The sequence below is a fragment of the Mesoplodon bidens genome (genome assembly GCF_964165515.1).
Source record: "Mesoplodon bidens genome assembly, chromosome: 13".
Classification (NCBI taxonomy): domain Eukaryota; kingdom Metazoa; phylum Chordata; class Mammalia; order Artiodactyla; family Ziphiidae; genus Mesoplodon; species Mesoplodon bidens.
The window spans coordinates 36,179,659-36,196,456 of NC_138169.1; the positions used below are offsets into that span (position 1 = coordinate 36,179,659).

General features: G+C 37.7%; 1 protein-coding gene across 2 annotated transcripts in view; it reads left to right on the forward strand.

Moving 5' to 3' along the window:
- METTL4 (methyltransferase 4, N6-adenosine) overlaps positions 1 to 7,229 on the forward strand; it is a 32,215-nt gene extending 24,986 nt beyond the window's left edge. For both annotated transcript variants that reach the window (XM_081252037.1, XM_081252038.1), the window contains exon 9: positions 1,780 to 7,229. In XM_081252037.1, the coding sequence (XP_081108163.1) occupies positions 1,780 to 1,925 (146 nt within the window). In that variant the 3' untranslated portion in view covers positions 1,926 to 7,229. The remainder of the gene's footprint in view (positions 1 to 1,779) is intronic.
- Positions 7,230 to 16,798: the final 9,569 nt, after the last annotated feature.

Here is a 16,798-nt window from a genome sequence, read left to right on the forward strand (position 1 = left end):
TTTTCTATTAGCTTCTGAACTCTTAGAAGACATGGATATCTATTTCTTTTGCTAAGTCCCATAGCACTTATAATGGGTGCTCAGAAATAGTAAACATTAAAAAAATTGTATTTATTTATTTATTTATCTAGGCTGTGCCAGGTCTTAGTTGTGGCATGCAGGCTTCTTAATTGCAGCATGTATGCAGGATCTAGTTCCCCGACCAGGGATCAAACCTGGGCTCCCTGCATTGGGAGCACAGAGTCTTACCCACTGGACAACCAGGGAACTCCCTCAGAAATAGTAAACATTATTGACTGGCTGATTCCAGTTTAGACTCCAGTTTAAAATTCCAAAATAGAGTTGCTAACAACTTTGTACCAAAGAACTGAACAAGCAGAAACAAGAAAACAAAACCTTGCCTTCAGTATAACCTTAGACCACATTAAAAGTGAATTGAGGCCAGTAAGGCATTGAATTCATGGGGCAAAAATGGAAAAGTGATATAAAAGTTTATTGTTCTAAGACTCTGGGGAAATTTTTCTCACTCACGTTTAATAGCATTTAATTATATACTTATGAAAGGACTAGAAGTCTCATGTAAGCATCACCTAGAAGCTATCAAAGCCCAGATTTGAGTTTGGTGAGTTATAGACAATGAATACTTTAAATTCTTCGATTTTTGATAATCAGGACCAGTGCTTTCAGACAAATGAACAATTATTTTGCTGTGAGAGCATCTGAAGAACATGAAATATACATTTAAAAATATATTATCTTTTTTTTTACATCTTTATTGGAGATAAATTATCTTTTACATCTAACCTATATCAAATATTTCTAAGGAACCCTTATCATTGCTAAAGGGAATTTGATGGGTTTCTTCCAAGCTCAATCTTATATAGCAATTAAGAACTATATTTTGCCAGTTCTAGTGACTTTTCATCCCTGAATCGTTATTTTCATACTCAGTTCCTTTTGTAGAATATACATATATCAAAAAAATATAGCTAACCAGCAATGTGATCAAGGTTAAATTGATTTAACTATTTGTCATTCAAATGAGCATGTACTTTAAAAAAAAGCTTCTACGGTATTCTCTTTTTTTCTGTTAGTGTAGATCACAGCTATTTAGCCAAGGTATAGATGAGATGCCATTTTCCTAACAAAATATAATTTTCAGTAGTTATGAATACATAGAATAAGGAATACTTAACTGTGGAAATAATATGGTGAACTTTTAGGTAAAGAAAGATCTGTAATTTTGTTCTCAGTACTACCAAGTTATAGCTGAGGAGGTAGAGTTATTTGTTATATATATGTTCTGAATATTTCTCTGTGTTTCCAACTCTTACACTAAAGTATGTTTTTGCAGAGACTTATGTTTTATCTTAGTTTTTAAAGTGGGTTGTCTTTGTATTGTTCCTATAGACTTTTTTTCATGCATGGATTATATTTATTAAAAAATAAGTTAGTACTCAGGAGCTATGTCAGCATTATTGGAAGACTGAAAAGTTACTGGTGTGGGTGTTAAAATCCTCATTGCTTATCTACAAATGAAAACTGATAAGTCAGGACTATTGAAAGTTCTGATGGTATTGTTCCCAATCTCAAGGGTTTTTATTTCAAATGACTTTCTAACTATAAATAGTAAAGCCTGTGATGAAATCCTTGAAATTAACTTGCCTTTTTTTTTTTTTAAGGAAACATCCCTTCTTTTCTACTCTTTACTGCTAAAGGAAATTGATTCCTTCCTTAATAATAATTTTTGTGTTTTTTTCTCTTTTTTTTTCTGGACAGAGGTTCTAAAAGACTATATCAAGCCAGAGGGGGAATGTTTGGAATTGTTTGCTCGAAATTTACAGCCGGGTTGGACTAGTTGGGGCAATGAAGTTCTCAAATTTCAACATGTGGATTATTTTGTTGCCCTGGAGTCTAAAAGTTGACTATGTTCTTAAAATTGTGTTTTTCTTCAGTTTTTCCTCACTCCTTCTCCCTTCATTCTAATAGATTTTTCCTTTTATTACCAACCAATATGCTTAGAGATGTAAACAGGACTTGGTTTTTCAGCAAAATGATTAGAAGTGACTAGCTGTCATATAATTTTGAGATGAATTTTACTTCAGTTGCACTAGTATTTCACATTATTCTGGGCTCTACAAATAAAGAGGTAAGCAGTTAGAATGATGGCAAGACTTTGTTACTGAAAAAGTTCAGAAAGCATGCACTATGGACCTGAAGTCACAATTCTATGTATGGGTGTGTTTTGTTTGGCCCATATGGTGTTGTAAAAAAAATTGGAGCCATCATTCTAAAAAAATCAGGAAATTTCACATAATAAGTCCATATTTCTGCCTTTCTTTAAACATCAGAAACTCTGACTACACTGCAGCCTGTGTTCTTTCCTGGCATCAGTCTGTGGGACCCAGTGGTGGCAGCTCATTTGGGAAGGGCCATGTACTCTCCAGTTTACCACAGTAACCCTTGTCCCATACCACTCACTTATATTGTCTACCTGACCCCTGTACAACCTGAATTTAGAACGTCTAGTATGCTGCTACATTCTGGAAAATGTATTCAAAGACCTGCAAAGTATTGCATCATTGTACTGAGTTCATGAAACATTTTTTGGAGGGTTTTAAATTTCATTCAGGGTCACTTTTCAATTACTTTTTAGTTTTGCTTGTTTTTCTAGAAGAAAAATAAATTCTTAATAATGTCAGAAAGTAAACACTGCTTGGACTTAATTGATATTTATAGAACATTCCATCCAAAAGCAGCAGAATACACATTCTTCTCAAGTGCACATGGAACATTCTCCAGGATAGATCACATGCTGGGCCACAAAGCAAACCTTGGTAAATTTAAGAAAATTGAAATCATATCAAGCATCTTTTCCAGCCACACCGCTATGAGATTAGAAATCAACTACAAGGAAAAAACTGTAGAAAACGCAAACATGGGACTTCCCTGGTGGTGCAGTGGTTAAGAATCCACCTGCCAATGCAGGGGACATGGGTTCGAGCCCTGGTCCGGGAAGATCCCACATGCTGCGGAGCAACTAAGCCCATGTGCCACAACTACTGAGCCTGCATTCTAGAGCCCATGAGCCGCAACTGCTGAGCCTGTGTGCCACAACTACTGAAGCCCGATCACCTAGAGCCAGTGCTCTGCAACAAGAGAAGCCACCACAATGAGAAGCCTGTGCACTGCAATGAAGAGTAGCCCCTGCTCACTGCAACTAGAGAAAGCCTGCATGAAGCAATGAAGACCCAACACAGCCAAAAACAAACAAACAAACAAATAAATAAAAATTTGAAAAAAAAACCCCACAAACATGTGGAGGTTGAACAATGTTACTAAACAACCAATGGATCACCTAAGAGGAAATAAAAAAATACTTAGAGACAAATGAAAACAAAAACATGACAATACAAAACCTTTGGGATACAGCAAAAGCAATTCTAAGAGGGAAGTTTATTACCAATACAATCTTACCTCAGGAAATGAAAAATCTCAACTAAACAACATAACCTTACACCTAAAGCAACTAGAGAAAAAAGAACAAACAAAACCCAAAGTTAGTAGAAGGAAAGAAATCATAAAGATCAGAGCAGAAATAGAGATGAACAAAACAATAGAAAAGATAAGTGAAACTAAAAGCTTGTTCTTTGAAAAGATAAACAAAATTGCTAAACCTTTAGATTCATCAAGAAAAAAGGGAAAGGGCTCAAATCAAAATTAGAAGTGAAAAAGGAGAAGTTACACCTGACACCACAGAAATACAAAGGAATCATGAGACTACTACAATCAACTATATGCCAATGAAATGGACAACCTGGAAGAAATGGACAAATTCTTAGAAAGGTACAATCTTTCAAGACTAAACCATGAAGAACAGACCAATCACAGACCAATATGAACAGACCAGTCACAAGTACTGAAATTGAAACTGTGATTAAAAAACTTCCAACAAACAAAAGTGCAGGACCAGATGAATTCTATCTATCACAGGTGAATTCTGTCAAACACTTAGAAAAGAGTTAACACTTATCCTTCTGAAACTATTCCAAAAAATTACAGAGGCAGGAAAACTCCCAAACTCATTCTGTGAGGCCACCATCACCCTGATACCAAAACCAAGCAAAGATACTACAAAAAAAGAGAAAATTACAGGTCAATATCATTGATGAACATAGATACAAAATCCTCAACAAAATACTGGCAAACCTAATCCAACAATACGTTAAAGGGTTCATACACCATGGTCAAGTGGGATTTATCCTAGGGATGCAAGGATTTTTCAATGTACTCAAATCAACTAGTGTGGTACACCACATCAACAAATTGCAGAATAAAAATCACGTGATCATCTCACAATAGATGCAGAAAAAGCTTTTGACAAAATTCAACACCGATTTATGATAAAAACTCTCCAGAAAGTGGGCATAGAGGGAACCTACCTCAACGTAATACAGGCCATATATGACAAACCCACAGCTAACATCATACTTAGTGGTGATAAGCTGGCAGCATTTCCTCTAAGATCAGTGAGATCAGGCTGACAGCATTTCCTCTAAGATCAGGAACAAGACAAGGATGTTCACTCTCACCACTTTTATTCAACATAGTTTTGGAAGTCCTAGCCATGGCAATCAGAGAAGAAAAAAAAAACAAAAAAACAAAGAAATCCAAATTGGAAAAGAAGTGAAACTGTCACTGTTTGCAGAAAATCCTAAAGATGCTACCAGAAAACTACTAGAGTCCCTCAATGAATTTGGTAAGGTTGCAGGATACAAAATTAATACACAGAAATCTCTTGCATCTCTATACACTAACAATGAAAGATTGGAAAGAGAAATTAAGGAAACTCCCATTTGCCATTGCATCAAAATAATAAAATACCTAGGAGACAAAAGGCCTGTACTCTGCAAACTATAAGATGCTGATGAAAGAAATGGAATATGATACAAACAGATGGAAAGATATACTGTGTTCTTGGATTGGAAAGATCAGTATTGTCAAAATGGCTGTACTACCCAAGGCAACTACAGATTCAATGCAATCCTTATCAAATTACCAATGGAATTTTTCACGGAACTAGAACAAAAAATTTTAAAATTTGTATGGAAACACAAAAGACCCCTAATAGCCGAAGTAATTCTGAGAAAGAAAACTGGAGCTGGAGGAACCAGGCTCCCTGACTTCAAACTATACTACAAAGCTGCAGTAATCAAAACAGTATGGTGCTGGCACAAAAACAGAAATATAGATTAATGCAACAAGATAGAATGCCTAGAAATCCATGCACCTATGGTCAATTGATCTACGACAAAGGAGGAAAGAATATACAATGGAGAAAAGACAGTCTCTTCAATAACTGGTGCTGGGAAAACAGCTACATGTAAAAGAATGAAATTAGAACATTCTCTAACATTATACACAAAAATAAAATGGATTAAAGGCCTAAATGTAAGACCAGATACTATAAAACTCTTAGAGGAAAACATAGGCAGAACACTCTGACATAAATTATAGAAATATCTTTTTGTATCCACCTCCTAGAGTAATGAAAATAAAAACAAAAATGTACAAATGGGGCCTAATTAGACTTAAAAGCTTTTTCACAGTAAAGGAAACCATAAACAAAATGAAAAGACAACCCACAGAAAGGGAGAATATATTTGCAAACAAAGTGACCGAGAAGGGATTAATCTCCAGAATATACAAACAGCTCATGCAGCTCAATATCAAAAAAACAAAAACAACCCAATCAAAAAATTGGCAGAAGATCTAAATAGACATTTCTCCAAAGAAGACATACAGGTGGCCAAAAAACACATGAAAAGATGCCCAACTTTGCTAATTATTAGAGAAACGCAAATAAAAGCTACAATGAGGTATCACCTCACACCGGTCAGAATGGCCATCATCAAAAAGTCTACAAACAATAAATGCTGGAGAGGGTGTGGAGAAAAGGGAACCCTCCTACACTGTTGGTGGGAATGTAAATTGGTACAACCACTATGGAGGACAGTGTGGAAGTTTCCTTAAAAAACTAAAAAAATTAATAGAACTACCATATGATCTAGCAATCCCACTCCTGGGCATATATCTGGAGAAAACCGTAATTCAAAAAGATACATGCACTCCAGTGTTCATTGCAGCACAGTTTACAATAGCCAAGACATGGAAGCAGCCTAAATGTCCATCAACAGAGGAATGGATAAAGAAGATGTGGTACATATATACAGTGGAATGTTCCTCAGCCATAAAAAAGAATGAGATAATGCCATTTGCAGCAACATGGATAGACCTAGAGATTATCATACTAAGTGAAGTAAATTGGACAGAGAAAGAAAAATATCATATGATATCACTTATATGTGGACCCTAAAAAGATGATACAAATGAACTTATTTACAAAACAGAAAGACTCATTGTTTTCAAAAACAAATTTATGGTTACCAAAGGAGAAAGGTGGGGGGAGGGATAAATTAGGAATTTGGGATTAAGAGATACACACTACTATATATAAAATAGATAATCAACAAGGACCTACTGTCTAGCACAGGGGACTATACTCAGTGTTCTGTAATAATCTATATGTGAAAAGAATCTGAAAAAGAATGGATACATATATAACATATATAACATATATAACTGAACCACTTTGCTATACACCTGAAACTAATACAACATTGTAAATCGACTATACCCCAATATAAAATAAAAATTAAATTAGAAAATAAAAACAAAGAAAAAAAGAAAGTAACTACTGCTTATGATTGTGAAAAAATTTTTAATATTATTTCCAGATTTTCTACAAATAAATATTTGTTTACTAAGTAAAATATTTTTACTGAAATGGTTCTTTGAAAAGCATGCTGATTTATTATATATAAGCTTAAAAATTTTTTTTGAGGTATACTTTTCACATAATAAAATTCTCCAATTATCAGTGTCGAATTCAATGAGTTTTGAAAGCATACATATATATCTACCACCATAATCATGATATAGAACATTTCCTTCATCCCCCAAAATTGATATGTCCCTTTGCAGTCAATCCCATCCTCCCACCCTTGGCCCTTGGCAAATGATTTGTTTTGTATCATTAGTTTTGCTTTTTAGAATTTCATATAAATGGAATCGTAGAATATGTAATCTGTTGTGTTTGGCCTTTCACTTAGAGTTTTGAGAAAAGAGTTTATTTACAGATTTTCTACAAATATTTATCTACTAAGTAAAATGTTAGATTGAAGTGATTATCTGTCAAGTTTGCCAATTGATTTACTGATTTTGCCAAATAAAATTGTTATTTTTGAAGTTTGTTCAATCTCTGAGTATGTGAATATCAGAGGCTTAACTTTGAGCCTTGCTTTAGTTGCTGCCTTTTGCTCTATCCTCGCTGTAAGCTCTATCTACTTTGTCCTGTTCTAGTCATCCAAATTCTATGGCTCAAACTCACTCTTACCAGAAAACTGTAGGCCCTCAAATCTTACCTTTTCAGGCTTGGTACTCTAGAGACATATATTTAGCGAATTTGTGTTTTCAGCTTCAGTGAGACATTGGATTTTGTACTGATTGTGATTCAGAGGAGGATTATAATCACCTTCAATGGCTTTACCTTCCTTGAAGATGCTGCTCAATTTACCTCATTTGACATATCATGTACCGTTGGCTTACCACATGCTGGGAAGCACCACAGCACTGTTGCCATAGTTTTCTGGTTATCAGAGTTCTTTTACTTCAATTATATCACTTTATTCTCAAAGCAGTCTTATGAAGTTGTAGTTATAATGAGAGAACACGTTCATAGAGGTGAACTGACATGGCTAATAAGTGAACCAAGACTTGAGTTCTATTCTGTTTCCTAAATTAAGACACTTTATGTTGTACCATGTTTGCTAATGAACCTGAGATCTTAATAGGCTCATCAGCTACTAATCAAAGGATCCACTGTTTGGCCTGAAGCAAATTTAGAATGGTTCATATGTAGTCATCCAAACATACCTTTCTCAATATGTGATATCATCAGTCTTGGCTAATTAACACAATATTTTTTGTTAGAGATTTAGTGACATTAGTTGAACTGATATCCTGAGTGCAACTCAGAATCACATAGCCTGCTAAACCCTTTGACATAAGCTGTTAGCACATTTACCATGCAATTGTATTTATCTCAATCAGATTAGCCATTTTAAATTTACATTTTTTAAGGAAGCCCTTCTGCAAGATACAGACTCGGACTTGAAGGTGGTTGTTCAAATTGTTAGATTAAGTAACGTAAGTACAGGTGCAAATTATTTAATGCACCATGGTTATCTGCTATCAGGGTATAGACCAACCCAAAACTCCACTGAGGGTCTTAATTAAATTCATGGCTCTATTTTTTTTTTTTTTTCTTTTTGCGGTATGCGGGCCTCTCACTCCTGTGGCCTCTCCCGTTGCGGAGCACAGGCTCCGGACGCGCAGGCCCAGCGGCCATGGCTCACGGGCCCAGCCGCTCCGCGGCATATGGGATCCTCCCAGACCGGGGCACGAACCCGCATCCCCTGCATCGGCAGGCGGACTCTCAACCACTGCGCCACCAGGGAGGCCCCATGGCTCTATTTTTAAAAACTTTATATTGATTTATTTATTTACTTTTGCTGTGTTGGGTCTTGTTTCTGCGCACGGGTTTTCTCTCTAGTTGCCACGAGTGGGGACTGTTCTTCGTTGCGGTGCGTGGGCCTCTCATTGCGGTGGCTTCTCTTTGTTGCAGAGCACAGGCTCTAGGCACACGGGCTTCAGTAGTTGTGGCACATGGGCTCAGTAGTTGTGGCTCGCAGGCTCTAGAGCGCAGGCTCAGTAGTTGTGACTCACGGGCTTAGTTGCTCTGTGGCATGTGGGATCTTCCTGGATCAGGGCTCGAACCCATGTCCCCTGCATTGGTAGGCAGATTCCTAGCCACTGTGCCCCCAGGGAAGTCCAAATTCATGGCTCTATTGACCAGTCTGCTCCAGCTTGAAAGCAAGTCAATACCAGAATACCATGATAATTACACTAAATATTTTCCTCTAAATATTCCTAGGAGTTAACCTAGGTTTTCTAGGGCTTCTGTGAACTTGAGTGAACTTGTTGGATTTTTTCAGTATCAGTCCAAATTCTTGGGACTATATAAAAACAAATTGATCTCTAGGAGTGGAGACCATGAGGAAAATTTTTTTTTCATCAACTTTTTCTGATTAGACTTTGTACTAATTATCAGATAACTGACATAACAATGGGATAACTTCGGATGACTAAGGCAAATGACTGGTCATTTACAATGTTAAAATCATTTTTGGTCAATATCTTTAAGGAAAAACATATGGTACTTAGCTTGATTTTTAGCTGCTTCTCCCAACATTCCCATATATGCCTTAAATGTTAGTCTAACTGCATATTTGCTATTACCTGAATTTAGGACTCTGCTTTTGCTCATGGACCTTCCTCTGTCAGGAAAAAACTAGGCTTTGGGATCAGCTGGATCTATATATTGAGTCTTAATATTTAGCTTATGAGTGAATTTGAATAATTATTTAAACTATGTTTTCCTGTTTTGTTTCCTTTTTTGAGGTTAAGAGGCCTAATCTTTGGACCTTGTAGGATTATTATGAGGATGAAGGGAAATAACATATGTGAAGTGCCTAGCGTAGGGCCTGGTACCTAGAAGGTATTCGATATATATGCTTATTTCTCTTTATTCACAGTCTTCTTGACAGCACCTCTTATTTTGTGATCCACCTTTTTTTGTCTCCTAAAGGAAAGCCTTTATTCTTGCTTTTAGAGCCACTTTTCACATACATGGATTATCTAGCTAGGTTTTTCCTCACATTTATCATGAAATCAGAAAGTGGTTTATTCTGTAGGTGGCTCCCTTTTTTTTTTTTAAATAATAGATTTTACATCTCAGTAGATTATGGGAGGTAGGCCAATTTTTCTTTTTTTTTTCTTTCTTTTTTTTTTTTTTTTTTTTGCGATACGCGGGCCTCTCACTGTTGTGGCCTCTCCCGTTGCGGAGCACAGGCTCCGGACGCACAGGCTCAGCGGCCATGGCTCACAGGCCCAGCCGCTCTGTGGCATGTGGGATCTTCCCGGACTGGGGAATGAGCCCGTGTCCCCTGCATCAGCAGGTGGACTCAACCACTGCGCCACCAGGGAAGCCCAGGACAATTTTTAATATATGTTTCTCTTATCAGCATATCTAGCACTGCCAATATTTAATGAATGAATGAATGGACTCTTGGCCTTCAGTTATCTTTGAATTCAATGGAATAGACAAGACTCCTACAAGAAACCATGAGAGCTTAATAAACCACAGTATACAGTAAACACTAAGCTGGGGAACAGATGGAAAGTGATGCAGAAGTTTAGAGAAGCACATCACTTCGAGATCACTGAGCAATGTGAGAAATGGAGAACAGGAACCACATGCTGGTTAAATTTTGGTTTATTTTCTAATTCTAGGTAGTGGCTGTAATGTTACTAGACAGTAGGCAGCTAAAATGTGCAAGTTCAGAAGAGTTACAAAGGAAGCATTTTGTTCTTTGTAGATTGTAAGCTTTAAAAATTCTTTTTATAGAAATATAGAAGATAGTGCACACTATTTTTAAACTGGAGGCTAAATTAACAGGATTAAAAAAATCTGCTCTGCATTTTCTACCTTTTGAATGAAAATGTTATTTGGGCATCTTTTCTACAGTTGTCTAGGAGGCTTACTTTTAACATTTTTACAGCTGTATTGAGGTATAATGATATAAATTGCACATTTTATAACATACAGTTTTATGAGCTTTGACTTATGTGTACGCTTGTGAATCCACTGTCAGAAACAAGATAATAAACACAGTCATCATCTCCTAAGATTTTTCTCATGGCCCCTTATAATCCACCTTCCTTAACCACCCTTCCCCATCCTATTCCCAGGCAATCACTGGTCTGTTTTCTGCATCATAGAGTTGTGTGCATTTTCTAGAATTGTACATAGATGAAATCATACAGAATGTACTCTTATTTATTTTTACCTAGCTTCCTTCACTCAGCGTCATTATTTTGAGATTCTTCCATTTTTTTGTGTGTATCGATAATTCATTCTTTTTTATTACTGAGTTGTATTCAGTTGTATGGACATACCACGTGTTACCTATTCATGTACTAGTTTTCTATTGCTGCCATAACAAATTACCACAATCATAATGGCTTGAAACAACACCGATTATTAGCTTATAGTTTTGTAGTTCAGAAGTCTGAGCAGTCTCAGCTGGGTTCACTGCTCAGGATCTCAGGAGGCCAAAAACAAGGTGTTGGCTGGGCTTAGCTCTTATCTGGAAGCTCTAGGGGGAAATCCATTTTCTTTCTTTCTTTTTTATTTTATTTTTTTTTACTTTTGGCCACTCCATGTGGTTTGCAAGATCTCAGTTCCCCTACCAGGGATTGAACCCAGGCCGTGGCAGTGAAAGCACTGAATCCTAACCACTAGACCACCAGGGAACTCCCAGGAAGGATCCACTTTCAAGGTTGTTCAGTTTGATAGCAGAATTCAGGTCTGTTTCTTTGCTGGCTGTTGGCTAGGAGTCAAATCAACTGCTAGAGGCTGCTCTGTGGTCCTTGCCCATGATTCCCTCCGTCTTCAAGCTCACAGTAGCACATTGAGTGCTTCTTGCCCTTTGACTCTCTCTGACTTTGCCTTGTGCTGCCATCTAGAGAAAATTCTCTGTTTTTAAAGGGCTTTTGTGATTAGACTGGACCCACCTGGATAACCTTCCTTTTGTCATATAATGTAACATAACCATGGGAGTGATAGTTCATCATGTCACAGGTTCCCACCAAACTCAAAGTGGAGGTTATACAAGTGAGAAGGTCACTGGGAGTCATTCTTAGAATTTTGCCTAATATGACCCAACCTCTGGCCCACAATGATCCATGCCTGTTCCACAAGTGAAATACATTCAACCTATCCTAAGGTTCGAAATGGTATCATTCCATCATATAAATTCGACTGGCTTAAAAGTCCCAAATCTCATCATCTAAATCTAAATCAGGTTAGAACAGGCTCCGCTGTAATCCGTTAAGTACAGCTCCTGGGCAAAATTCCCTCCATCTGTGGACCTGTGGAACTAAAGAAAAAAGTGATCTGCCTCCAACACTCCCACAGTAGTTGGATGGGCATAGCATAAGAGTTATAGCTATTCCAGTTGAAAAATAGGGGAGGATGGAAAAAAATAACAATTTTCCTTGTCCAAAGCAGTTAAAAAATCCAGCCAGGTAAACTCCAGGCAGAGTTCTTTGATTAAAGCTTCAAGGCCTGGCAATAATGGGTGGTTCCGAGCTCTGCACTTTGGGTTCTTGGCTCCATCCTCTGAGCTCTGATTCTGCTCTCTAGGCTTTTGTTTTCAGCTTTTGATTCATTCTTTTCTTTATTTTTTTAAAAAGTTGAAGTATAGTTGATGTACAGTAATATTATATGTTACAGGTGTACAACACAGTGATTCACAATTTTTAAAGGTTATACCACATTTATAGTTATTATAAAATATTTGCGGGCCTCCCTGGTGGCGCAGTGGTTGAGAGTCCGCCTGCCGATGCAGGGGATACGGGTTCGTGCCCCGGTCTGGGAGGATCCCATATGCCGCGGAGCGGCTGGGCCCGTGAGCCATGGCCGCTGGGCCTGCGCGTCCGGAGCCTGTGCTCCGCAACAGGAGAGGCCACAGCAGTGAGAGGCCCACATACCGCAAAAAGAAAAAAAAAAATATTTGCTGTATTCCCCATGTTGTACAATAGATCCTTGTAGCTTATTTTATACCTAATAGTTTGAATCATCCTTTTCTATGAAAGTTAGCATGTGTTTACAGCTGAATTATTTTATCAGCCTCCTCCTGTCAGTAGAATTTGGGGGACTTGACAGCCTTTTTTTTCACTTTCTACTTTCTCATGTTCAGTCCACACTGGTATTGTGTCTGCTGATATAAAATTCTCAAAAACCTATGGATCTTGTTTGGAATTCAAGGGGATTCACTCCCATCAGACAAGAGCCAGATCCACAAATCTTTTAAAGATCTCTGTGTTTTGGCTGAGGGGCAGTGCTCTTAAACTATCTCAAGGCCCTCTTGATTGACTGAGAAGATCTGTTAGGAACACGCTTAATCACTTGGAAGGATCTTTTGTGTGGCTGAATACTCTGACCCTTTGATCTTTCCAGGGTTTTGGCAAAGGGTTGTGTGGTTACATGCCCAGCCTGAGCTTGTCCTTAATGCCATGATTTCAGAAGCAATCTCTTACTTTTAGCATCTCTTTCCACCTGGATAGGCCGAGAATTTCCCAAATCAGCGAGTCCTGATTCCTTAGCAGTTCTTTCCTCAATATATCTCCCCTTATATTTTACTATAAGCAGCAAAAAGAAAACAGGGAACACCTTCAACACTTGGCTTGGAATCTCCTAAGTATTCAAGTTCATCACTTTTGAATTTTCCTTTCTCCTATATAACTGCAGGATATAATTTTGCTAAGTGTTCTGTCTCTACAACACAAGGATTTCCTTTCTTCTAGTTTCCAAATGCATGTTCCTCTGAGTTCCACTCAGTTCTTTCTGGGTCCTCACCAGCAGTATCTTTAAAGTCCATATTTCTACTAACAGTCTGTTCAAGATTTCCACCATGCTCCTCAAAATCTTCCAGTCTCTCTCTGCCCATTGCCCAATTTCAAAGTCACATTTTAGGTGTTTATCATCATGACATCCCACTTCCAGGTACCAAAATATGTATCAGTTTTCTATTGTTGTGTAACAAATTACCACACAGTAGTTTAAAACAACACTATTTTTTTTTTTAATTAATTTCACAAACCTTAGGTAAGAATTCCAGGCAGGCTAAACTGGATTCTTTGCATAGAGTCTCAGGAGGCCAAAGCAAGGAATTGTTGGTCAATCTGGACTCTTATCTGGGGGCTCTAGGGAATAGACTGCTTCCAAGCTTATTCAGATTGTTGACAAAATTCAGTTCCATGTGGTTGTAGGACTGAGGTCTCTGTTTCCTTGCTGGCTGATAGCAGAGGTGGCTCTCAGCTCCTAGAGGCTGTACCCCCTCCATCTTCAGAGCCAGCAACAGTGTGTCAAATCCTTCCTGTGTTTCCAGTCTCACTGACTTCACCTTCTGCCATCAGCCAGAGAAAACACTCAGCTTTTAAAGGGTTTTGTGATTAATTGGTTCACCTGGATAATCTCCATTTTGCCAAATAAGGTAACATAATCATATTCATAGGTTCAGCTCATAATCAGAGAAGAAGAGAGTATATTAGGATGTGGGTTATTGGGGGTCATTCTTAGAATTTTCCTACTATAATTCTTCTGTCGATGGACATTTGTGTTGTTTTTAGTCTGGGGCTATTATAAATAAGGTTTATATGAACATTCCTGTGTGAGTTTTTGTATAGAGGTAAAGGTCAATGTTTGTTTTTCCCAAATGTATAACCAGTTATTTACAGCACTAATTGCTGATAAATCTTTCTTTTCCACTATTGAGTTGCCTTGGCATCTTTGTTGAAAACAATTGACAAAGATATATGTGTCTATTTCTGGATTCTCAGTTTTGTTCCATTGAATTTTGTCTTCATTTATGTCAGTTCCACACTATCATGATTACTGTAGGCTTGAAATCAAATAAGATCAGTTCACAACCTTTATCCTTCTTTCTTACTTTTGGTCATCACTTAAGAGATATTATCTTTATATGTAAATTTCCTTTTAAAAATTAGTGAATCAAACAGTTAAGAATGTTTGGCCATTTATATTTCTTTCATGGATCATCAGTAGTTTCTTCTGATTATCCATTTTTCTGATGAGGCATTCATATTTTAAAATTAATTTTTCTAAGGTTTATATTATAGAAATTTCAACTACCTGCAAAATAGAGACAATGATATAATGAATCTCTGTGTATCCATCATCCAACTTCAGTAATTATCAACCTATGGCCAGTTTTGATTAATTCATACCCCTGCCCACTCCTACCTCAATTGTTAAAAAGAAAATCTCAGACATCATATTATTCCTCCTGTGGTGTCCTCATTTTAAACATGAATATAGTGAGATTCAGAGAGTTTAAATGATTTGGCCAAAGTCACATGGCTAGTAAGTGGCAAAACTGGGACCTGAACCCCAGTCTGTTTCACTCCAAAATCAATCAATCTTTCCTCCCTCCCTCCCTCCCTCCCTCCCTCTCTCTTTCTTTTCTTTCTTTCTTTCTTTCTTTCTTTCTTTCTTTCTTTCTTTCTTTCTTTCTTTCTTTCTTTCATCTTCTTTCTATTTTTAAACCACTTCATTGAGGTATGAATGACATGTACAAAGCTGTACATATTTAATGAATACAACTTGATGCGTTTGGGGATAAGCATATACCCATAAAACCATCAGTACCATCAAGGCCATAAACATGTCCATCACTTTTCCAAAATTTTCTCCCACTTCTATTATTGTTATTATTTTGTGTGTGCATTTGTGTGTGTATTAAGAACACCTAAGATCTACCTACTTAGCAGATTTTAAGTATACAATACAGTATTGTTAGCTCTAGGCACTATGCTGTATAGCAGATCTCAAGAACTTATCTTGCACAACCGAAATTTTGTGCCCTTTGACCATCACCTTCCCATTTCCCCCTCCCTTTTCTGGTAATTGCCAGTCTACTGTCTGCTTCTATGAGTTTGATTATTTTAGATTTCACATATAAGTAAGATCATACAGTATTTATCTTTCTGTCTGGCTTATTTCACCTAGCATGATGTTGTTTTGGCTACTCTAGGTACTTTGAATTACTGTATAAATTTTAGAATCAGGATAACAGTTTCTAGAAAAATACCTACTGGGTTTTGGTTGGAGATAAATTGAAGCTATTAATCAATCTGGAGACACTTGCCAATATTTCTTTGTGCAGGTGGGGCCCTTCCCCCACCTGCAGCGCCCCTGCATTCTTTTTTTTTTTTTTTTTTTGCGGTACGCGGGCCTCTCACTGCTGTGGCCTCTCCTGTTGCGGAGCACAGGCTCCGGACGCGCATGCTCAGCGGCCATGGCTCACGGGCCCAGCTGCTCCGCGGCATGTGGGATCTTCCCGGACCGGGGCACGAACCCGTGTCCCCTGCATCGGCAGGTGGACTCTCAACCACTGTGCCACCAGGGAAGCCCGCCCCTGCATTCTTGGGCACGGTTGAGAAAGCTGAAATTATGCCTCCATGTGGCTCCCTCACTCACTCCTTCACATCCCACATCCTGGACACCAGTAGGCGTGCTGCCAAGATGCCTCACATGTCCTCTTCTCACCTCCATACTTCTGCCTGCCATTAATTCTTCTACCCCAGGAAAGGAAAATGGAAAGGGAAAATGGGAAAAGATGGGAAGATGGCAAAGGAAGGGGATCTGGGAAAGGAAGGTAACAAGACTGAAATGTCTGAAACCAAGTAAAGAAAATGCTTAAACAAGCAGTTGGTTAATCAACTGCATCAATGATGCATATGTTTGGAATAAAATGAATGCACACAGATTGGTCATCTTAACACAGGTGATTTTAATGGAGTAGCAGTATAAAAGTCTAACTGGAGTGAATTAAAGAGATAACGGAGGGGAGGAAGATGGTGAGAATTAATATAAATCATTCTGTTAAGGAATTTTGTTATATAGAATGAGCAGAAAAATGGGCAGTAACTGGAAGCAGCTTTTAATTTAAATGTCTTACTATTTCATTACAAAAAAAAATCGTCGTTCCCAGGACTTACAGGAATGAGTATTTCTTCTAGCTGGGTTTAG